This window comes from Eptesicus fuscus, chromosome 17, assembly GCF_027574615.1.
Source record: "Eptesicus fuscus isolate TK198812 chromosome 17, DD_ASM_mEF_20220401, whole genome shotgun sequence".
Taxonomy (NCBI): domain Eukaryota; kingdom Metazoa; phylum Chordata; class Mammalia; order Chiroptera; family Vespertilionidae; genus Eptesicus; species Eptesicus fuscus.
In genome coordinates this window covers 24,992,268-25,015,968 of record NC_072489.1, presented here as the reverse complement: position 1 = coordinate 25,015,968, position 23,701 = coordinate 24,992,268, and the positions used below count along the sequence as shown (strand labels likewise).

General features: G+C 41.5%; 1 protein-coding gene across 1 annotated transcript; it reads left to right on the top strand.

Annotated features, from left to right (window-relative positions):
• The first annotated feature begins 1,106 nt into the window (after positions 1-1,106).
• On the top strand, positions 1,107-21,081 carry ZNF365 (zinc finger protein 365). The gene is made up of 5 exons (XM_054729087.1): positions 1,107-1,849; positions 14,123-14,303; positions 18,989-19,026; positions 20,009-20,274; positions 21,069-21,081. The coding sequence occupies exons 1-4, from the start codon at positions 1,107-1,109 to the stop codon at positions 20,268-20,270; spliced, it is 1,224 nt and encodes a 407-aa protein (XP_054585062.1). The 3' UTR covers positions 20,271-20,274; positions 21,069-21,081.
• The last annotated feature ends 2,620 nt before the right edge of the window (positions 21,082-23,701 follow it).

Here is a 23,701-nt window from a genome sequence, read left to right as displayed (position 1 = left end):
AGTACTTGACGCTTCGGGTTCCCAAATTTTAGTAAATTGCGTATGGAGGGCCACTGTCCTTGTGGAAACACTTTGCTTTATGTCATCACAGCAATAATGAACGGACAAAATTAAGGGCAAAAATCGCAGGTTGAACAATTTTCAGCTGACTGTGTGCTCAGTGCCACAGTACCTCGTTTGAGTGATATCTTTCCTATTCTTGGGGGATTGGCTTTGACAATTCAGGCTGACTTTTCCTCACTTTTTCTTTTTGTGCTTATCAGGCTGTTAGTACAACAGGGCATGATTTTGCAGTTAATGTACTAAATTCAGGAACTTTGAGTCCACTTCTGGATCTGCCATTTTCCATCTGGCCTTGAATTAATTACTTTACCTCCTTGCTCCAGTTTTCTCATCTGCAAAAAGGGAATGTTACCCGCCCTTTTCATCCTAGCCAGGGGTTGGCATACTTTTTCTGTCAAGTCCAGATAGTACGTATTTTTGGCGTTGCCGGTCACTGTGCAAAAGCAGCGGTAGATGATACAGAAATGAGTGGATGTGACTTATTTGGCCCAATGAGTGAATTTGGCCCAAGGATTATAGATTTTAATTTTATAAGATACTAGAGGCCCGGTGCACAAAAATTCATGCACTCGGGTGGGTCCCTCAGCCCAGCCTGTGCCCTCTTGCAGTCTGGGAGCCCTCGGGGGGTGTGGGGGGCCTAAGCTGCAGTCTGGCCTCCCTCTGCGGGAGGCGACCAGTGGGTAGATCGGGGGACAGCTCTGGTGGGTGAGCGGCTGGCCCTGCCCCCCCCCCATTGCCCCTCTGCTGGTCACACTGCTGCCCCCCAACCGCCGTCACCTCCCTCTGCCCACTGGCACCTGCCTTAGCTGGCCTGGCACCACCTGCTCGCCGGCCCCACCCACCCCCACTCTCCCACCCCCTGCCAACCAGTTGTTCTGCCGTTTTGCATATTAGGCTTTTATTATATAGGGTTATATGCAAAGGTTATTTGAAACCAAAACCTCTGCCTTCAAGGAGATGAGCAACAACAGTCATTTCAGTAGCATTTTGCAAACAGACATGGTAAAATGTTTTGTTTTCCTCTGCCCAGGACTTTCAGAGTAATGCAACAGAAGGCCTTTGAAGAAAGCGGATACCCCTGGCAGGAGTCCTTTGAGAATGTTGCTGTGTGCTTGCCATTCCGCTGCCCGAGGTGCGGAGACCATACCAGATTTAGAAGCTTGTCATCCTTAAAGGCCCATCTGGAATTCAGTCACAGCTACCAGGAAAGAACCCTCCTGACGAAATGCAGCCTCTTTCCATCCCTCAAACACACAGATCTAGTCACTTCCTCGGAACCCCTGAAACTGGGGAAATTGCAGAGCTGCGGCAGCGTGGTGAAGCAGAAACCCAGCTATGTTAACTTGTACAGCTTTGCACACGAACACTGCAAGGACAGGAAGCCATGCGAGGTGGTGGCCGAGAGGCCCGTGTCCTACGTGCAGACCTACACCGCAGTGGACCTCTGTGCCGACTCGCTGGATGGGCCGAGGGCTGGTCCCGGACTCCCCACCTCCGACACCAAAGCTGCTTTCGAGGCCCACGTCCGAGAAAAATTCAATCGGATGGTCGAGGCCGTGGACAGGACCATCGAGAAGAGGATCGACAAACTCACCAAAGAGCTGGCCCAGAAAACTGCAGAACTGTTGGAAGTCCGGGCCGCTTTTGTCCAGCTGACTCAGAAAAAGCAGGAAGTTCAGAGACGAGAGCGGGCCCTGAATAGACAGGTGGACGTGGCTGTGGAGATGATCGCGGGGCTGAGGCAACGCCTGACAGAATCGGAGGAGGAGCTTCTCAGGAAAGAAGAGTAAGTGGCGCTGGGACAGGATGCTCACCCTTTTGCTCTAGGCACCCACCCCCAGATCACGAGCCAGTGTTAAGCAAGGGTTGGCGCTATTCCTTGCAGGTGGTACCTGGGCTGCATTTCTCCTTGATGTAGTTGAATGTGGGGGGCACAAGGCTTTTAATATTATTTACCCTCCCTGGGGATGGTCAGCAACCCAGCAACCTGAAAGTCAAAATGCCTATTTTTTTCTTCTCACCTTGGAAACTGTGAAATACAGATCATGTTTTTAAGGAGAGGTGTCTTGTTTCTGTGGCGGGGGCCGTTTCCCACACTCCCTGGTGAGCGGGGGAGTTGAATGGGCGGGCAGAAAGATGGGCTGGGGAGCCTTCCTTCTTGACAGTCTCCATGTGATAAAGTCAAGAACATGAGATGCTGTCTCATCCAAGTGTCAAGTATGCTCTAAATACAAATGCTTTTGGCTTCCTTGCCATTTTGGATTTTCCGCCGTACCGTAATTAAATGTCGGTTGATTGCTGAGAATCCATCCAATTACATTTTTTTATTTGGAAGAAGCAGACATTAGGAAACCCAGAGGAACTGGTGATATTGCTGGGCTTCTGTGATTTAAGTTGGAGAGTTTTCTTTTTGTAAAATGTTATGTCACACTAGAGTGAGTCACGCATGCTGCTTGCAAGGAGTTGACACTGGTTTTCACAAGTTATAGGTGTTCAGATAAGTACTTTAAAAGTCGTCGTACTTAGAAAAGCATTTCCTTATCCGTGTTATGGATTCAATACAAACTAAAAAAAAAAAGTATACGTAACAATGCCGTGTATTTCCCTAAAGAAGCATGTTGGATTTAGTTATAAATGGAGTACTGACATTTATAGAATGAAAGGACATAAAAATTGATAAACTACAACACGCTGGAAGGAAGGTTTCTAAATTGAGTTCCGTTATAGAGACTGACTTCATTTCATACTTTCTCTGCCCTGTGGCACGCTTCTTTATGTGGTGTCCCTTAAAATGGAGTAATTAGAGCTTCCTCCATTTGGTAAGAGGCTAAGAAACCCTGAATATTAAAGAGATCGTCATTCACTGCCGCTAAATGCTTACATGCTACCTAGAGGGAAAGCCTGCTCTGCTCAACTAGACATTTTCCAAATACGCAGCGAGGGCGGAATTGAATCAGCCCCTGATTTACTTTGATCTTAGGGAAATGATATCTAATGAAAAATCGCTTTCTCTTGGATTCTGGTGTTTCCTGGTGGGAAGTTAGTGCCTTGACCCGTTATGGCCACCTGGGTGACTAGCATTACACAACTGGGAAAATAGCATATGGGGTTCCCCTGTGTGCTGAGAAAAGCTCAGAATTAAATTTTGTGATATTTCTGTTTGATTCAAGAGCAGTGAATTCTAAAAGATAAGCAAATTAATTGTTTGCATTTATTTATTTGTTGTATTTTATTCATTAAATCTATAAGGAATAGTGGATATGGGATTTGGGGTGGTGGAAGACAGTTTGATGAGAGGTTATGGTCAAGGATCTAACTTTTATTTTGGTGGTGGGTTCAGGGATGATTCTTTTTTATTAAATAGAACTGGTTAACTACCTTTAGTAAAAGTGGGCCATGCATGGATCAATAATGATAATGTGTTATGGTTAATCCAATGCTGTTACCTGAAAACCAATTGGAAAACTAATACATACTTGTAAGAAAATTAACATGTAGAATTGCATATGTTAGAAGTCCTCCCTCCTCTCCAAGCATACCCACCCCATAACCATATATACTTTATACATAGAGCTACTGTGTTTTTCCAAATGGAATCATGACACATGTTATCCTGCTACTTGTGTGTGGAGTTTGTTTTTGTTTTAACATAGTATATTGTAGGCATCTTTTATGCACTAAACAATTATGTCATTCCTCCTGATTTCTGGGTGGTATTCCATGGCATAGATGCAGCATGGCTGATTTAATCAGTCTGCTATTGATGAATGCATGGTTCTGTTCCTTTATTTTTTTTAGTATTAAAAATAGTGCCTCTGTTAACGTCCTTGTACATATATCTTTGTTCACATTTTTGTGAATATATATGAGGGTAAAGTTGATTTTTAGTATGAAATTTTTTTGGACTACCAGAAGGAAAAAAAAGCAATGTGATCAAAGTAACCACTTTAAATGAAAATACAATGAAACTGCCTTAAACTTGTAAACATAAAATAACAAAGTCTTCATTTTCTTAAGCCCTCATTTGGCCTGTTCTATCAGTTTCTGTATTCGAGCCTCAAATAATCATCCTTTCTGTACATAAAAAAGGACAGAAAGAGTCTTGTCCAGGAAGGACAGTGGAGCCCTTGGTTTGAGAGATCGACTATGGCCCTTGCCCTCAGTGTCCACAGTGTCCAGCCCCCCTGCCTCTTCCACCCCCAACCCTCTGAAATGGGGATGCAGCACGAGCCAGCTGCCCATCGGCCACACCATTGAAACCAGGTGGATTTGACTAGATCTGCCTGGTTGGGCTGGGCCATGCCCCTTCCCTCTTTACCCCGTCCTCACAGAGCTGAGCCTTCCACCAAAGAGGTGACCTTTCAGATATGGGAACTGCTTGGCCAGGGAACCTACCAGGAACTGTGCCCTGCTGCGAATCCCCTCCAGATGAGCTCTCACGGCCCATATGTGGGAGAAGGTAGGGTTATTACAGTACCACTCAAAACTGACTTTCACTCCAGGGACCCTTTGAGACACAGGTGGTAGATTTGTGTGTGTGTGTGTGTGTGTGTGTGTGTTTTAAAAGCAAACATCTAGTATTTAATATTTATTTGAGTTTCTCTTGCCTATGGCTTTTCCCCTCAACTTTAAAATTCTTTCTTTAAACTGAAATAAAGGACTCTGAGGGCCGATTTTGCCCTGAGACCATCTTTAGCCGAAATGACCTCAGATTGTAGAAGGTAAATACATACATACATATATACATACATATCTATATCTATATCTATATCTATATCTATATCTATATCTATATCTATATCTATATCTATATCTATATCTATATCTATATCTATATCTATCTATCTTATATGCTTTGTAACAGAGGAGATTGTTTGAATTGGCAATATTTTGTACTTCTGTGCCAGTGAGTCTTATTGTACCTTTATAGAGAGGTATCTCTATGTTTCTGGAGAGCAGATCCAAAAAAGAAATTTCTCATTGTCTTCACAAAGTCTGTGCAATTTTAAAAGTCCTTTGGGAACAGGTATTTACTTATTCAAGAGTATTCAGGGCTGTAGGGTAGCGCTGTCCGTAATCAGGTAAATCAATCCTGGCCAACCTTGCAGGAAGGTATCCTTTAACAAGAATGGGTGGCTGTGGGTAGTAGCTGATTCCTGGCCCAGCTGGTCACCTGGGGTTTGGAGAACATCCGTGTAATAACATCAATCCTTCTTCTGCTGGGAAGGTTGGAAAGTCCCGCCTGACCACCTGGGATGTGCCTACCACTATGGTAGGTGCGTGTGGGCAACATAAACTTCTTGGTGTTTTTTCCTAAGGAGCTTATACTCTTCATAGGAAGAATCAATATATCCATGACCATGACCATGTTCAAACCCAGGGCATTGAGCAAGTACTTAAATACAAGTATTGGTTTCAGGTTGATAAAAAAATTAGAGGACAGATTTTTCTATTTAAGAGTCCACACTGAAAGGAGTGAGGACAAAGGGCAGAATTTGCAGTGGTAACCAGAGGACAGTGACATTGGAGAACAGCAGGGAGGTTAGAGATGACCCCTGAGGGGACTGTGTAACTTTAGTACTGGAAGGTACCCCAGTCTCCTTCAGGATAACACCCTCATTTTACAGACGGGAAAAGTAAGGCCCAGAGAAGTGTATGACTCACCCAAGGACAAAAATTTAATATCAAAGCTGAACCTGGAACCCCAACTCCCTGTCTCTCTGTTGAGTGCTTTTTCTGTTAATTCACTATGTCTCAGCCAGACTTTTGAAAATGTGGTATTTGCCCAAGCGTCAAGACTTAAGTAATACTGAACTGGGCCCATTTTGGAATGGATTTGCTCCTTTTCTATTTTGAGAGGGCTGCCAGGGTGACATCATTTATTTTTCTGATGTGATTAAAGCAAATGTCAGCTGGCATCATAGGTGTTGGGAAATTGGGAAATGGTCGTGTCATTAAGTCTGGTTATGATATTAAGCTTCTGGAACACCAGCCCAGGGCTTCTAACTTCCAACAAAGGCTCTTAACTTGACGCTCTGCACGCCCATGCCCAGCCAGGGGGGAGCGCGTGCCACCAGCCTTTGATTGCGGTGAGGGGGTCTCTTTGTAATTCCACCTCTTAATTTCCATCCTGATCCCTTGTGAGCCAGAATATAATCTTTTCCCTTCTTCCTACATCATTTCCCCTGTTTCCCAGACTGGAGTCAGCACAAGACAAATCTTTATTGAGTGTGTGCTAAGTGCCAGGCGCTGTTCTAGGATCTGGTAAGGCAAGTGGTAAAGCAAATGAGTCCAGGTCCTGCTTTCATGGCAGGGAGAGGCCAGAAGGTAAAATAGACAGTACAAAGGTCATCAGGGGTATGATAAAAGAGATGGATAGGGGTAGCCTGACCCAGGTCACGTCCATTTGGGTTTCTATCCAAAGCTGGCTGCGGAGCACTGGCCTTTAAAAGGCAAGTTTGATTTGGAAACTTGCTTTGCACAACTAAACCCTCTTGCCACTTAATTATGTCTTTCCCATTTTTGATGAGCCAAAGCGGTGAGTAAGCAACTTGTCTCCAGAGCTAGGAAGCAGGCCAAGGAAAATCATGTCAGATGTAGAGTTCATTTGGACAGGGAGGGATCGCTTCGTTCCACATTTTAATGCGTGTATATAAATGGGGGGGGGGGGGGTCCTCTCTTTCCAGGCTCTGTTCCATGCAGACTTATAAACTATTGTACGAAAAACCAATGTCAGGCATGCCCTCAGCACGTGCCATCAGCCTTTGATTGCAGTGAGGGATGTCACATGGTAAAATTTAGAGACCCAACAAATTTGTCTATTTTTCTTTCTCTCTCTTTCACACTCTCCCTCCTCTCCCCCAACCCTACCTGACAGGTTTTTGGCCTGAGGGACCTAGACTGTAAGTGTTGATCTACTTAGAATGAATAAAAATAATTTTACTTTCTCACTAGTTTTAAATACTTAATGAGAAATTTATACTTCTTCGTTTATTTAAAGAAGCCAAAACGAAAGGTAAGGCAAAGGATGTTACGGCCCCAGGTGTGTGGGTAGGTGCAGAGTCCACCCCATGGAACCTTTGGGGTGTACAGGAGCTGACCCCGAGCCCCGAGTTTGCAGCCAGGTTCCTGGTGCTCCGAGGTGGTGGAGTCTGACTTGGGGATTTGTACTGTGACTGGCATCACGGTCTGTCTGAAGTGCTCTGTGATCAATGGCTAGACTATTTTTAACCAGAGGTATTTTTTACCCTTTCATATACCTCTGAAGAGGTTCATAAGTCAGTAATGCAAAATGAAATTTAAATAACTTGGTAGAGCTTTGTCTTTGGGAGGAGAAGCTGATATTAAAGTGTTGCTTAAGAATAGAAGAAAGGCATCCATTTTAGATCCCACCTACATTCCTGTAGGAGGTACCTGTAATATGGGTTACTTATTTGTTTTATGCCCCAGTACTTGTCTGGAAAAAAGGTAAAAAGAAACTTAAGGATCTTTTTAATCAGTTCGAGATTTTCAACTAGAGATGTAGCCGCACATTTTATGCATTCAGCAGAAACTTGTTGAAACCCTACAGTGTGCTGAGCTCACAGTTAAAAGAGTAGGGAGGGTCCCTGGTTTACTCACCAATTTTACAATGAAATGGGGTCAATGGCACTAGTCCTCTGCAGTGTGTACTGAGATAGGGTGCAAGATTCTTCAGGAGAACACGGCAGGTAACCTAACCCACACTGAGCCATTCCCCACAGGAAAGCCCTGAGACTGGAGGGATCATTGAGAGTGGGAGCTTGGCCCTGGCAGGTGTGGCTCAGTTGGTTGAGCATCCTACTGCGCACCCAAAGGTTGGGGCACATGCCCAAGTTGTGGTTTTGATCCCTGGTTTGGGTGAATATAGGAGGCAACCAATGGATGTTTCTCTCTCACATCAATGTTTCTCTCTTTCTCCCTCCCTCTCACTTTCTCTCTAAAATCAATAAAAAACATATTTTAAAAATAGTGGACGCTTGGAAAAGGCAGGTGTAGGGACCCTGATGGAGGAACAGCATGTGCAAAAGTAAGGCTCTGGCTGAATGGAGTTCACTGATACTGGAGCAGAGAGCTATGTGGTGCACATTAATGAGGCCCAAGGAACATAAGCCTATAGGATGGCCATAAAAGCTGGAAACATAGGGGAATAGACGTAATAAGGGGTTTATTTATAGTAGATTACAATATGTGATAGGATGGGTGTGTTGACCCTCATTAACAATGAGTAGTGCATTGCCTATGTAAAATCAAAATGAAGACCAGCATTCATGTGCATTTCCGTCTGTCTCTATGCCTGCTTCTAGAATGTGTTGTTCACATGACAGTATGTACTTTGTATAATATAGCCTTTGACTTTTCTGGATGAACCTGTATTTAACCTACCTCAGAAGAAGTAAGTGAGGTGGTTGAAATGAAATAATATTCACGAATGAACGCATGAGTGACAAATATTTGTTCTAAATAGAGCTTTGATTGCACTGAAAGGACTTTTTCACTCAGTGCTTCTGTATGCTGTGTTTGTTTCTGAATGTCTATAAATCTCAGGATACTGTCAGATTTTGAGATCTGCAAGTCATTTGGCAAAGCAATGAACTTTAGGACAGTTTCTTATACTATACTGGTGTTCTTTTTTTTCCCTTTAGTATCAACTATTGCTTTAAGGAAGCATGTGTCTCACTGAAGCTTAACACTTAAAACCTTGGATTTAATCATACTTAATCTTTAAAAAAAAAAAAAAAGAAGTCAAAGAGGGGGCTGGAAGTAGCCTGGGATTCGTTCATTTCCCCAAAGCTGGCTATGCCCACACCCTGATTGAGTCTCCCCCAGGTTCGCCCTGATCTTCTCATTTGGCCTAACAGCCTTCACACTGTATTCCGAATCACAGGGTTGAGAACCAAACATAAAACCACACACGCCTTTCTACTCTTCTGTCTGATAGCATCACATTATTCTTTTCCTCCAGTCACATTCAGCTCAGCTCGGTAATTACATATTTATTTTAGTACTTGTTGCTTTTAAGGTCTGTTCCTCCACTACACTACCGGCCACATCCGGCCTGCTATGTGTTTTTGTGGTGCCCATGAGCTAAGAATGGCTTTCGCATTTTTAAATTGTTGAGAAATTAAAAAGAAAAATAATTATTCATGATATATGAAAATTATAGGAAATTCCAATTTCAGTGTCTGTAAAATAAAATAATTTAAAAAATGCATTGTATTGTTACACAGCCATGCTCTGTTGCGCTAAGCAGAGTTGAGGAGTGTGATGGAGCCCATATGCCCTATAGAAACATTTACTGAAGCATTTACTCCCTGGCCCTTTACAGAAACAGGTGGCTGGTCCCTCGGTCAGACAGTAAGCTTCATGAATATAACCATGGGTTCATGAGTGCCCCAGCACTAAGCCCAGTACCTGGTAGCATTCAATAAATGTTTGTTGAGTGACTGAGTAATGGAATAATTAAATGTATGGATTGTGGCTTCATCTTACTTGTGTTTAAGCCCACGTTGCCCACCCTCCTCAGAGTTCTGAGGTTCTGGATAGCTCTGGTACACAGAAAGAGGCAGTTCGCAAATTTTGTGGCCTCACTTCCTCTTACACTCCTAAAAAAAAATCTGAGGACCCCAAAAAGCTTTTGCATGTGTGAGTTTTATCTGTTGACATTTACTCTATTAGAAATTAAAACAGAAATTTGAAAATCACTTGTTAATTCATTTACAAATAGCAATAAGAAATTTATTCTTGCTAACATAAATAACACATATCTATGAAAAATGACAATTTTCCCCAAAACAGTTCAGTGAAAGAAGTGCATTGTTTATACATTTTGCAAATATTTTTAATGCCTGGCTTTAGAGAAGGCAGCTGGACCTTTTCAATTGTTCAGCATTTAATCTGTGGCAAATTTGTTATTTTGTTTGAAGTGGATGAAGGAAACCCAGTCTCACACAGATATGAAGTAGGAAAATGGAGAGGTATTTTAATACCATTTTCAGAGAATAGTGGGTATTCTGCTTTGATACTATGCCAAAATTCAACAGTTGGTAGTTTCTTAAAAGTTAATTGCATCGTGGAATCTGAAATCATATCAATGAGTAGTTTGTTCTCCCTTGCATTGAAATCCAGTGAGTGGGTCTTTTACTCTTTGGAGTATAATTATCGAAGAGGTTACAAATGCAATGTAGTTCAATTCTTTCTTTTCCATTCAGGAAATTCCCCAGATCCTTGGGGAAATGAGAGGTGTTTCTGGACATTGTTCATCCAGACTGAGCAGGATGTGAAAGGGGATCCAAAGTTGTGCACACATTGCCACTCCACAGTCAGTCACGGGATTTGTTACTGTTTTCATTAATCTGGATACCCAAACGCAATCTCAGCAGGATGGATTTCTCCAGCCCCTGTCTTGGGGAACTTCTCTTTTAAAATTAAATAATCAGGCTTGTTTTAACTCTCTCTCTCTCTCTCTCTCTCTCTCTCTCTCTCTCTCTCTCTCTCTCTCTCTCTCTCTCTTTTTAAGTTGATGTGAAACATCCATAAACTGAAATTAGGTTAGCATTGGTGCCAAGTTGGTTGACAAATACAAAGGGTATTAACTTCTCGGCTTCAGGGCACAAGATAATTGGATGAGGGGAAAGTTAGGAAAAGATGCTTCTCTTCTCCAACATGACATAACACTCCACGAACAGCTAGGAGCATTAACGTTAATTCGTAAAAGTTTTATATGGAACCAGCAGCAAGACATTACATGATTTAAAAACACAGCCACAGTCATAAACTGTAATGCATTCAGATTTGTTTTCTTGATTTTGAGATGTTAATCCTGTGGGATTAAGCTGTCAACTATTGCTGTTTTATATTTTAAACAGTACAGAGAGCCCAAGAATAGTAAATATGCAGAGAGAAAAAGAAGACTAGAAAAAATGGTGACAGTAGTTACCTCTGGGTGATGGGATTATGAGTGTTTTTGTTTGTTTGGTTTGTTTTCCTCCTTGTCCTTTTTAAACATTCATTACAGCAAGCATTTATTGATTATTATGTGTCTTATGTTGTACTGAGTGAGGGCCTTAGAGCAGAGAATGAAGCTGATTCAGTCTTTGCTCAGTTAGATCTTCCAAATAGGTCAGCTTTCATATATCCTATAATAAGTGTGAAATGTTTCTATCATGAGATAAATATGGTCAGCATTATAAACCAAAATGAATTGAAAAAACACAGTGGCTGTTTTTTCTGTGTTTTTGGTGGAGGAGGCTTTATGGGTTTTTGGTTGCTTTTCCCCCAAGTACCATTTGGAGACTGTTTCATGATTCAGTTAACAACCTAAATTGCACCCAGGAAATCTCTGCAATCGGTCTGACGCTGAATCAATTAAAGCCTTACTTTTGGGAAGAGGACATAGGAGCCATTTCTTGAGCTGTGCTTTCAGTGGTGCTTTTGAGATGTGAAGATACTGTCTCCAAAGGGTCCAAACCATAAGTTGGAGCCACGAATGTAGCACTCAGACGGACTCTCCACTATTCGCTGCTAGTTAAGGTTCATGACTCACCTAGGAGGCAGATCAAAGCCCAATGACAGTGGAGCTTGAAAATTGGCTTGTGTCCATGGCCTGAGCAGCTTGGAAAGCCCACATCTTCTATTCAGGGCTCTTACGGAAACATCTGGAAATAAACTTGAAACTTGATGATGAAAGAAAACTCTTTTCCAAAAGGACTCTTTATTTCTCATGGGTGACTATTTCTTGACTACTAAAAGATAATGGAATTATTATGGGATTGGGGTTTATGTTTGATCCCTGGTAGGAAAATAGAAAAATGGTGGCTGGTAAAATGAGCAGTTCTTCCAGTGAATCATTTTTGACAACCAGTCGCTTTTCTATTTTTATAAATATATCATTCCCAAGGTTTTGCAGAGACATTTGACTTCATAGGAAGTCTCAGTATGGCCAAGTGTGACATAATATATTTGTGAGAGAAAAATCGTGACTAATTACAAAAGCAGCTCACTGACTAGTCAGACAGAAAAGAGCTGGAAGCCACGGCCAGCTCCCTGCAAAGACTTTCTGTGAAACTGTGACTCCTGAGCTGGCCTTCCCTGAAGTTTCTACTCGTAAGAAATTAGGGAGCTCAGTGGAACATAAAGACCAAGTGGAGGTTGAAAAGATGCAAAGTAGGCAATGAATTTAATGGATGCTCTAGAACAGGGGTGGGGAATGTCTGGCCCATGGGCCATATAAGGCCCTCAAAATCATTTGGTCCGGCCCTGCCAAGGCATTGTGGTGAGTTAATTAAATGTTTAACCCAATGTAACAGTCTAATTTTTAAGTTGATAACTTCGTATGGCCCACAGATTATGTTGTAAATATCCAAATGGTCCTCAGCAGGAAAAAAACGGTTCCCCACCCCTGCTCTAGAACAACTGCATGAGGTTAGATTTTAACAATAGGATTCATTTATCTAAAATTAAAGAGGCTGGAGGGGGCTGGATATTGTTTAAAATCTTGCTGCTGGCCCTAACTGGTTTGGCTCAGTGGATAAAGCATCGGCCTGTGGACTGAAGGGTCCCAGGTTCGATTCTGGTCAAGGGCATGTACCTTGGTTGCGGGCACATCCCCAATAGGGTTGTGCAGGAGGCAGCTGATCAATGTTTCTCTCTCATCGATGTTTCTCTCTCTATCTCTCTCCCTTCCTCTCTGTAAAAAAAAATCAATAAAAAATATTTTTTAAAAAATCTTGCTGCTGTATAAGTTGAGCATGGCCAGAAAAATGAGGGGTCACTCCTCGAAGGCTGAGAGAGATATTGAAGACACAAAAGAAAATACTATATCCAACAGGTATTAACATTATGGAATTCATTATCCCCAGTGGGAGTGGCAGAACATAAAGAGGAGATGGCTGAAAGGATCTTCATGATTTCTTATTAAGAGAGGCAAATCGGCTGAGGAGAACTGTGGTACTACACACCTGTTGGTAGTGTTGATTACCTGGAACATGACCTGAGAAACAGGCTAAGCACCAAGAGAGAGCATGTGTGTGTGTGTGTGTGTGTGTGTGTGTGTGTGTGTGTGTGTATGTACATGTGCTCATGCATACACACATGCATAGAGGTACTCCAGAGATGGCTTCCAAAATGTTACTTTCATACTTACATTAGCAATAAAAATAAAATATAAAATAGTAATAAAATAATAATTTTTTTTCTGGATTTGTGAATCCACAAGGAATTATGAAGATAAAAGAGTATTGTTTGGGGTATTTTGTGCTACTTTTTAGGGAAGGGCAACATGCACAATTCTTCTCCTACATCAACTAAAATAGCTTTCCTAGTGGACCCTGGATTGACTTCAAGATAGCATTTCTTGGGCTGTTTCATTCTTAGCTCAAACATCTACTGTTGGACAAGATGACTCATTTTAGACACTTGCATTCAGCACGGCCTCTTGCTTTCATACCTTCCCTCCCTGTAGTATTTTCTCCCCTTTTAAAATATATGTCAGATCTTTTCTCAAAAGTGTCCAGTGGTTTCCCATCTCATTTATAATAAAATTGGAATCATCACAGTGACCTGTGAGGCCCTGCCTGGCTATTTGCTCCCACCAATCTCTCCTTGCCTCACTTTGCTCCCACCACCCAGGCCTCTTTGCTGTATCATAGACCCATCTGTACTTCCCCCTGAACTCTTCCCAGGTGTCTGCTCAAATGTTATCCTGTCCAAAAGGTCATCCCTGACTTTTGCTTTCTAAATATCACTCACCCCTTCCCTTCTTCTGTCACTCTCTGCCTTCTTGCATCCAGTTTCAGCTTTCTCCTTAGCACTTATCACACCTGACATTTTTCTTTTTTTGGTATATTTTATAGTGACTCTCTGCTACTAAAATTGTAATCTCTAAATGTAAACACTAAAATGGAATCTTAGCTCTTTTGTCATTGCTATGGCCATACAGCCTAGCGCAGTACCTGACAGTGTAGACACTCAATAAAATGTGTTGAAGGAATGAATTCCTATCTCATTTCTCCATTTCATGTTTTTTCACTTTTCCTTGCAGAGAAGTTGTAACATTCAACCATTTCCTTGAAGCAGCAGCTGAGAAGGAGGTTCAAGGGAAAGCTCGGCTCCAGGACTTTATTGAGAATCTGTTGCAGCGGGTGGAACTGGCGGAAAAGCAGTTGGAGTACTATCAGAGCCAGCAGGCCTCAGGCTTCTGCCGGGGCATCAGCGAGCATGTGGTAAGTGTGATAAGTCGTGCAGGTCCAGCCAGAGTGTGAGGTCCTGGGTTTGGTGAGATCCGGTTAAGGACAGAGGAAGAGGGAGCTGGGGAGTGACTTCTAGGGATTCTCTACACATCATTTGAGAGTACTGCCCGGCCATGACTGTGTTATGGAAGTGATACAGGTGAACGCCAGGCACCCGGAAGTAAGCTTAATTCTGATGCACGGCCTCCAGTTCTTCACCCTCCAACTCCATGCCAAGCTCAATTGGTAGAAATGTTTTTTATACTTGTAGAATAAGAGACCCTCCAAAGAGATAGTTTGTCTTCCTGGGCTTTTAATTCTTCTGTAAAAATGAAGCAGTTAGACTAGATGCTCTATAAGATCTTTTGGCCTCTTAAATTCTCTGCTCATCACCTGACTTTGGTGGTTAGGAATTCTAAAATTGAAGTGTAGCGTGAATATTTTCAGTCTGCAGGCTTTTAAGTAACCCAGAGCTAAGAAATGTTAAAATTCTACTATGCTAAGCCAGGAGGATATTAGAAAGAAAACAGTGGAAGGCCAGGAGGAAGCAAGGAAGCCCATTAGTTCTCTCTGTTATTTATATTTCTGTGCCCACTTCCTCTGCTCAGTTTATTTTTCCAGCTTGAAAATTGAACACCTTTTATAAGAAGTAGCCAGTCATTATTTCTTGTCATGCTATACCATGTGACTAACAGTTGAACAGCATCTCTGCTCTGTAGTCAGATGTGTATATATAAAATTACATGTATCTGTGCATGCACACACAACATATATACATATACACACATATAAACATATGCACATATATACACATGCATACATACATATAAAGAAACATGATAGGAAATTAATGAATATTTATGTCCATGCCCTCTGTGTCCCAAATACGAGTGACATCATCTGCCTTCATCAGACTTGATTTACCAAGGGAAGACTTGAATAATTCAAATAAAGCGCAGCTCAGAGTAAAACTGGGAATTTGGATGTGGGAGCTGCTTGTGAGTAGAGCATGATCGGGCTGTTGGGAGGTGAACTCTGACTAGTGTAGGGAGTGTATATCTCTCTGAGAAGACCAAGCGTGAGGTGTTTGATTTATGAAAGGATTTAGCAGATGTAGGCTCCCCTGTGCTCATGTGTAATCCCCTAATTCTGCTTTGAACCATAACGTACCACATTATGAGACAATCTGCAGACCCTGGGACATGTCTCCTTTTTACTTAGTCTACTTCATCATCTTAATATACACTCACCTGTGAAATTAGGAGCCATGTCTTTGATGTAATGAAAGGGCTGAGTCTGGCCTCCCAGGGTATCTGTAGCTCTAGAGACACAGAGGAACTTGGGTGCTTTTAGCAGGAGAAGCTTTGGATCATGTCTTTATTATCCTCTGGCCCAGCTTAGTGAAGGTGCAGAGCATCGAGAGGCCAGGCTTCTGGAGCCTCAGGCCCACCCACCGAGGAGAGCTCCTGGCCCCAGTGTACCCCAGGATCATCAGAACATTCTGACCTACTCCCCCCACACATCAGCCACTTCTTTCAGAACAGCTGGGAATACCATGCCCAGCCTGGCCTGGCTCTCTCCATCTCAGCTAAGGCTACACATAAAACACAGTGTTGATCCTCTTTATCTCCTCTTCCATCCACCCCAGTTCTCTTCCTCCACTCTTTCCTCTATTTCTCATTACCACCTCCAGATAGCAGTGACATTTCTAAGTTGGTGTATAAATTAATTCTTTCTAAGGTGTCTTCTAGCTCTAAGATTCTTTTGTGCTCTAGAAAAACCTCCTCCCCCGCCCCCCTCACATTTAGTGCCTTTTCTAAAATAATGTTTCGGCATCTGTTTCTTTCCCTTAATCCCCTTGAGCATTTTTGTTCTTTTTCACCTGGCTGGTTTCTAAAAGTGTACTATGCTTACTCAGATATTTTGTCTTTATGCTCTGAAAATGCTGTCGAATTAGACACAAAGTGACCCAGTATCCCATCTGCCAAAATCACGGACAGAACTGCTCACACCGAAGGTCATGAAACAGCTTGGATAATCTTATTTTAAGTGTTGCACTTATTTCCTGCAGGCTGCTAAATTAGGACTAGCAGTAATTCATTTAACACTTGTTTATTGGGGCTGCAGCAGCGCTTACTGAGTGCTGAGGAAACTGCTGTGAAGGAGATGGAAGAGGTCCCTGCTCTCAGTGAGGAAGGGCTCACAATGAGCAAGTAAGCAAATAACCAAGATCATTTTGAAAGCGATAACCACTGATCAAGAAAAAAGTAAGATGATACGTTTAAGATGTCTACTGCAGTGAAACCCTTTCAGGAAAAGCCTTGCTGAGGAGGCAGTTTTGCACTATGGCCTGATTAACAAGGAGCCAGCCCTGAAAATACGCAAGTGGAATGTTCTAGGCAAGGGTATAGGAATTGCCTTAGGAGGGAACAAACTTGGTACATTTGAATGGTAGGAGATGAAGTCAGAGAGTTGGGAAGGATCCAGGTCGTGCCGGGGCTTGTAGGTCGCGTAAGGAGTTTGGGTCCATTCCAGAGCACAGAGGGAAGCCATTGACAGGTTTGAAGTTGGAGGTAGCTTGGGTTTTAGCAGAAAGTCTGGTGCTCTCTGGAGAATTGAATGGAGGAGTGCAAGGAGAGATGTGTTGGAAGGCTGTTGTGGTGTGGCAGGGGAGAGGAGGTGGCAGTTTGGATAGAGTGGAGGCAAAGAGAAGTGATGGGTATAGAATGTGTTCTGGGAGTAGAATGGATAAGATCACTTGGCCTTGCTGAAGGATTAGATTTATCGGGTGAGGAAACGAGGAATCAAGAATGAATCTGAGGTTTTGGCCTGAGCAATTGAGTGTGCAGGGCTGCCTGAGGCTCTAGGGGCCCGAAGGAACAGTGGCCTCTTGTGTTCACTGGGAGGAGAGCATATGAAAGTCCACAGTGTGTGATAACCGGTCCCACCTTCACCCCAAACCTCATAATCTGTAGGATCACAGGATAAATTCTGATCCAGCCATGGGTTCCACTTAACTTTTTCTGTCTACATTTCCTTGCTTGTATTGTATACTTATGTATACAAACACACACTTTTTAGGGAGGCCATGCAGAGTGAAGACTTGGGTTTGAAGTTCAGTCCTAACACTGGTAAAGCATTGAGGCTTTAACCAGCTACTTAACTTTTCTGCCTTAGTTTCCATATCTGAAAAATGGGGATTATAAGGCTTACCTCTTAGGGTTGTTTTGCGGGTTAATTGTGTTTGTTGCATGGTGAGTGTTTTACCCAGTGTGTGATGTTTAGACATGCACAATTTATGATACCATATGTGAGGTTATGGCTCATCTTTACCTATCTTTATTTCTGCATTTCCTTTTCTGTAATGCACAGTAAATTATTCCTATTTCCTGAGGTCCCAGCAGGGTCCATTAGTTACATCCATAAATGCTGAGATTGTGGTTCTTAAAATGTTTTGGAAGTCAGGGACTCCTTTGAACATTTGAAAACACTGTTGGCCTTTTCTCCAGAAAGGGAAGCATATAAGCATATACATACATATTCATTCTCTTCCTGTCTCTCTCTCTCTCTCATAAAATCCCAAAGGGTCTTGTGTATACATATAAGCAATACATATATAAACTATATGTATACATCCATACAGTAAAGTGAAAATTTATTTTTTTGGAGCCATCTGGCCCACCTTCTTTGTACGTTACATACTCTTACAACCCTCTTGCAAGGAAGGTGCCTTTTTCTGTTCATATTTACTAACCTCATGCCAAAGCCAGCCAGTGTGAACAGGGTCAACAATAAGGCTGACTTTGATTGTCAAAAGGCAGAAGGCAACCTTCTTAGGGACATAACCCTCAAAAGTTAAGAAAACTTCTTTCTGATTTGCCCCTGACTACAGCTCAAGCTGCAGACAGAAGAATCTTATGCCAAGCCTCGTTTCTCAGGTTTAGTCTAGCAGGGGACACGTGTCTTGGCCACATTGGGCCCTACACTTTCTTTGTAATTTTCATCTTCTGCTTGTCTTCCTACCACTTCTTTAGTGACGGAGATCAGCAACAGAAGGTTTGGGATACACTGGGTTGGCCTGTAAAATGGATGGTGACATCTGGATCACAAAATGATAATTATCAATTTATTCTGAAAATGATATTCCTAGCTTGGCCATGAATGCGCATGAAGATATTTTAATGGGAGTGGAAAATAATTTCAATGATAGATGGCCTCAGGGACAATCATGGAGTTGTTGGTCTTCATATGCTCTCATTTTAGAAATTACGTATTTTAGGCAATAAACATTTTATGCCAATTTTCTCCTTCGTTGATACACTGTGACCAACCACAGCTGTAGTAAATTAGCTGCAAATGCAGTCTGAATCAATCAAGAAATAATGGTACATCATTCCAATTTTTAAAAACATGTTTCTTCAAATGTTGCTCTGTTGGGGGACTGATATTGGCTTCTTGGAAATCTCAGAACAGGGAGCCAGAGAGGATCCCTGAGTGAGCGGAGGCAGAGCGTGAGAGGTGCCTGCTCACTGCTGTGGTGGAGGGCACCATGGGCAGTGCTGCCCGTAGTTCCTGGTTCCTTAGTGGGAATACCGTTTCTTTAAAATCTAAGCAAGATTTTATAAACCAGATTCAATCTTCAAGTTAAGTAATGTTTTTTCTTATTTGTTTTCCTTTAGCTTACAGATAGCACTTCAAATAGGAAACCCAAATGCCTGTATGTATATCTTTTTATACTTTGGCCATATGATAATGTTTGCATGTTTTCCTGTTGCATTTTATAATATAAATGGATTTGAGGGTCTCAGGTAAAAATTCACTAGCTTATGTACTTAACTTTCCAAAATGTGAGTGTGACTTTTATTTTTTATTTACTTTTTTATTTTTTTGGTACTCCTCACCTAAAGATATTTTTTCCATTGATTTTTAGAGAGAATGGGGGGAGTGGGGAGAGAAACATCAATATGAGAGAGACACATTAATTGGTTGCCTTTTGCACATGCCCTGACCATGGCCAGGAAGCAAACCTGCAACCCAGGCACATGCCCTTGCCCAGGAATCAAATCCAGGACTCTCTGGTGCAGGGGTCGACACTCTAACCACTGAGCACACCAGCCAGGGCTTATGTGACTTTTAGCTATGCTAGTTGTCTAGTAGTCTATGGCAGTACGATAGTACTATAGGAGTATTTATATGGTGTTATATTGTATAACTTTCTCTTATTAAGCTATAGTTTAGTCATAATAGCTCTATAATACTATTAATGAAGTAAGTGTGCTGTATTATATATATGCACTTATACCATGAATCACATACTTTATAATAACTGTACTACAGATTTGTCTGAGTCCCCTAGTAGTTACTTAAAGATTCATGAGATATGGATTCTGCTCCCACCTTCTGTGTAGACCAACTGTATATATTATCCTGGCTAGTCATTTAAACTTCTGTTCCTCAGTTTTTGTCATGATAAATAGGACTATCAATATGTCGCTGAGAATGCAAATTCATGAGTTCCCTTCATGAAGGTCACCAGAATTTTTGGAAGAAAAATACCAATATATGTCATTTGTTTTACTGGCAGCATTATCACTGCTCTAGCGTGCAGGAGTGATTGTGCTATAGGTAGCTTTCATTCTTTTAAGGTTTAAAAAAAAATCTTTCTGCTCATCTCCCTCCTCCCACCCGACCATCTGTAGAAGCCGAGGACACCCACATTCAGCGTGTAACCACCCCGATCTCAAGACTCATTTTCATCCAAAGGGAAGGAGCTACCTGAAAAAAGCCAAGGAGGAGAGGGCCAGCATGCAGCCTGCTAAGTCCATTCACGACCAGGCCGACACCCCACGAGAACTCTGCAGACCGCTGAAGAAAGGGGAGCCTCTGGGATTAAGTCGGAAAGGCAACATCAGGCCCAAAATGGCCAAGAAAAAGCCAACAGCGCTCGTGAACATCATCTAAAAGGGTGGGTGGCCTGGACCGCCCTCCTGGGCTTTGGGGAATGTTGCTCTAGGGGCCAACAATAATGTCCTTTTAGACACACCCCATAGTAAGACACATGAGAAAGCAAAGGGCTAACACCTTCACTTCCTGTTCTTGTAAGCACGTGGATTAGTCAGAATCTAACAAACGGGCATCTCGGGGAACCAGAATTTTATTACAGGCTTCTTGTAGAAGCAAGAGGCAAATTACAGAAATAATTTTAAAAAGGAAGCAGTCTTTCCCAAAAGTTTAGAAACACAAAGCTCCATCTTCTAAAATAGTTCGCCCAGTCTTCAGTTCTTTCTGCATCTGGCGTTCTATGCAGTGCTGATTAATGCTCGGACCCAAGGCCACACAAGATGTCAGGTGCTGAAAAAGATTCATCTGTATCCACTGCTCAGAATTGTGAGATGAGGAACGGGAATATAAATTCTCTTAATAGCAGTGAAAAAAATTATTTTGTTTGTTTTTAACCTTCCCCTCACTTAGTTTGAAAGCCTCCAAAATACAAATTCCTGTTCCCCAGTGTATTCTGGTTAATCAGGACGTCGGCGTTTGGGTTGCTACAGGGACTCATCTATTCAACTTCAGTTCAAATTCGGATGGACTGTTTTCCAGCTTGTTTACTAGTATTTGATTCAGGTTTTTTGTCTCCCCGGATGCATGTTTGTTCAGACTTGGGTGCACCTCTGCTGTCTTCTTTGGCTGGGTGTTCTGCACCCTAAGACCGTGCTCCAGCCTCTATCTTAACAGCTGTCTCTGTTGCTGTGGTTGCAGGACATAAAACACATCACGGGCTCAGGGTCTGAATGGTCGGACATCAACGGATTGCACGTGCAGCGCGCTGTGAGCCATCCTGGAGACACGAGCCCTTTCCCAAGACCTTCCCCTGGCAATGTCCACGGCCTCTCTGCGAGCTGCAGGCATGGCTTTCTCCTTGCTGGCCTACCTTGTCCACCTCCTGCTGCTTTTGTGCCCTTTTGGGATGAAAATTTATGATCTTACCTTTCAGCCGGCTATCTGAAGTGTCATTGTGCACTGCTTTCTAAAGTAGCTTCTGAAATAAACAGTACATGTGGGATCTGGAATCTGAGACTGTCCTCCTCTCCTGCCCTAAAATGGCCTTTATTTCCAAAAGCCCCATCTGTTAAGAACCTCCTGCTTTATGATTTTCTTCAAGAATGAATTTTCATGTTTTTTAAACTTAGTGTTATCATTAGATCTCCTGCAGAGTTTACAAGTGCTGACATCCTTCCAGAAGTAAGAATAATTATGTCCACAAATATATACATATATATATATATAACATATAAAATATATATGTCAAGTATATTAATTTATTTTTAAGTACTCACGGAAAAGGTATGTGTTTGTGATGGGTGGTTTTTAAACTATGTATGTTAGTTTATGTACATTGAATTCTCTCATTTTAAAAATTAAAACTGTAACCTAATTAATATTAGTAGAATTATGGTTGTTATTACAATAAGCATCAGATTAGCAGTGCATTAAAAATAGGTAATTAAGCAATTACTTAAAATGACAGTAAGTTGAAAAGTGTAACTTATCATTATATAAACATTTTTAACCTGTTACAGTGAAAATGTTGAATTTTGAATCTTGGCTTTGACTTTTGACTCATGGGTGTGGGCAATTCATGTGGTGTATAGGCAACTATCAAGTGGAAGAAAACATTGCTGTGAATATCACTGTTCTGGCTAACATTGTAAAAATTGTAATATTATATGATTAATTTGGAGAATTAATCTTCCCCAAGATTATTTATTATTGGTATTTATACCATGATTCACTTTAGCCTTTTACATACTAAAAAATTGACTTGTTGGTTGTATTGCATGCTAATTGTCCCCGTAACACAGCTTGTTTTTAAAGGTGGTATAACCAGACTTTATTTCTAATTTTATTTAGTGAAAACAGCATTTTCAAAGTCCATTTAACATGCTAGAAGGCAGACAGCTCTCTTTGACTGTGGTACCCAGTGATCTCCAGAAAGCCTCATAATGTCATATCTACTCTATGTACATTCCACAAGACAAATGATTTTAAGATTTATTATATTACAAACAATTTTTTTTTAATTTCAACTAAAGTCTGACCCTCACACAAGAAATGCATTAGACATATAACTTTGCTATGGAACGTGGAAGCTGGCTCACTCTGAAGGGTATCCCACTTACATGCCATGGCCTGAGCCGTGTGCCAGGTCTCACTTGGGTCTTATTTAAAAAAAAAATTTTCGTGTCCACATGGGAAGCCAACCTTAGAGTTTCTCTTTGGAAGAAAAACCAAAGTTTCTGGGAAAACATGTTCAAGGTTAAACTGAAAAAAATGGATCTAATTTGTTTTGTAATGGAAAAAAAAATCTATATTTGAACTGTTCTTCCATTCTTCCTCCCCCACCCCCACCCCCAAACTAGGTTACAGATTCTTAACTACAAAATTCAGATTTCTTAGACACCATTTTCCAGTATTTTACAGGGTCGGTTAGTTGTCTGGAAGTTGTAATATTCTCTTCCAAGAATTAAAAAGGAAGTTTTTAGATTATGAAATATTATAATAAAAAGCTATATTTCTGACTAATGTGTTTTGTCTGAAATGTTTCTGGGGAGCCAAGTATGCTGATCCATTAACAGGGAACAAAGTGGAATAAGCTGTTTATTGTACATATAATCAGCAGGATCTTGTATCTTTAAGCTTTCTTAAGAACTTAGCTTGATCGTTTTTGTTTATTATAATGTCTATATCTCAAAGTTCTTTTTACATATGTTCACACTGAGAAATCCTCATTACAAGCTCATTTGGCACTTTTCTCCCATCTTTCTTCATAACTACAAGTAATTTTCCTACACTGTATTTTTAAACTTGTCAACTCTTAGCAAAAAATCACAAACAGATTTCACAGTATACATCCCGACCTATATATGTTATACATCCTAGTCATTGCAAGGCCCAGAAAGTAAGCAGGACAGATAACATAAAGAAGTATGTCACTGGTAGAATTACTCAACCATTGGTCTTTTAAGAACCATGGAATTGGGAAAATTTAGGAGACTCCATTTGTTCAGGAGCTATTAGAACTATTAGGGAGATGGCCTCAGTCTGTTCTCAATAAGTACTTATTTATATTAAAGTTAATGGCTTCACCAGGTCGTAATATTCTTGAGAAATAACTGTGACATTCTTGATTATCTCTGAACATTAGAAAACATGAAAAACATCTCAGTATCTTGATTCTGCTTAGTTGGGATCCTTGAAAAATAAACTCCAGAGATAGCAGGCATGTAAGAACTTAACCACAAGCCCCGGAATCATTTCAAATATTTAAATGATGGGGAACTTTAAAAATTGAATTTCTTTTTGTGGAATTAATGTGGTGAATCATTTTGTGT